Below are 563 nucleotides of genomic sequence, written 5' to 3' on the forward strand. Positions count from 1 at the left end.
CTTCACCCACCACCACAGCACACCCACTCTTGGGCCTGGTGGGAGGGAGTGGGTTGGAAAACTGATGGAGGACATAGATGTTTAGGAAGGGTCTTGAAGAACAACTGCAAGTGACCCTGCAGAGTGAGTTACACAGGCAGAAAGTGAGTCAGCAAAGGCACTTAGTCAGGATATATAACTTGAAGTTGACTCCCTTGGAGATTGCCGTAGAACCTTTACTGGACATCACCGGCTGGAACTGGGGTTTAATGAATCCCACAAAAGTCAGCATGTGCTACAGAACAGATACCCTGGTCACCAAGGACTTGGTACTGATTTAGAGAGAAGAGAGCAGCTCCTAGAAGCATCAACATCTATTTGTCCCTTACTTGCCCTGCAGAAATTCACCTGCCTTTCCTTCTCCCATCCTATTTCTGGATATGCCACAAAAGGATCCATGCCAGAAACAAGCCTGTGAAATACAGAAATGTTTGCAAGCCAACAATTACATGGAATCAAAGTGTCAGGCTGTCATTCAAGAACTGCGTAAGTGTTGTGCTCGATATCCCAAGGGAAGCTCTCCT

The 563-nt window shown here is 46.9% G+C and overlaps 2 protein-coding genes across 2 annotated transcripts in view; both read left to right on the top strand.

Moving 5' to 3' along the window:
* The window catches only part of LOC101569192 (dimethylaniline monooxygenase [N-oxide-forming] 5-like), a 22,284-nt gene that overhangs the window by 20,002 nt on the left and 1,719 nt on the right, over positions 1-563 (top strand). The window lies entirely within an intron of this gene.
* LOC105740962 (cx9C motif-containing protein 4) lies at positions 322-563 on the top strand (the record flags this gene model as incomplete). The annotated part of the gene is made up of 1 exon (XM_023706308.1): positions 322-563. A coding segment is annotated over exon 1 (144 nt), but the record flags the coding sequence as incomplete, so codon positions are not given.

Source organism: Octodon degus, unplaced genomic scaffold, assembly GCF_000260255.1.
Source record: "Octodon degus isolate 3935 unplaced genomic scaffold, OctDeg1.0 scaffold00250, whole genome shotgun sequence".
Classification (NCBI taxonomy): domain Eukaryota; kingdom Metazoa; phylum Chordata; class Mammalia; order Rodentia; family Octodontidae; genus Octodon; species Octodon degus.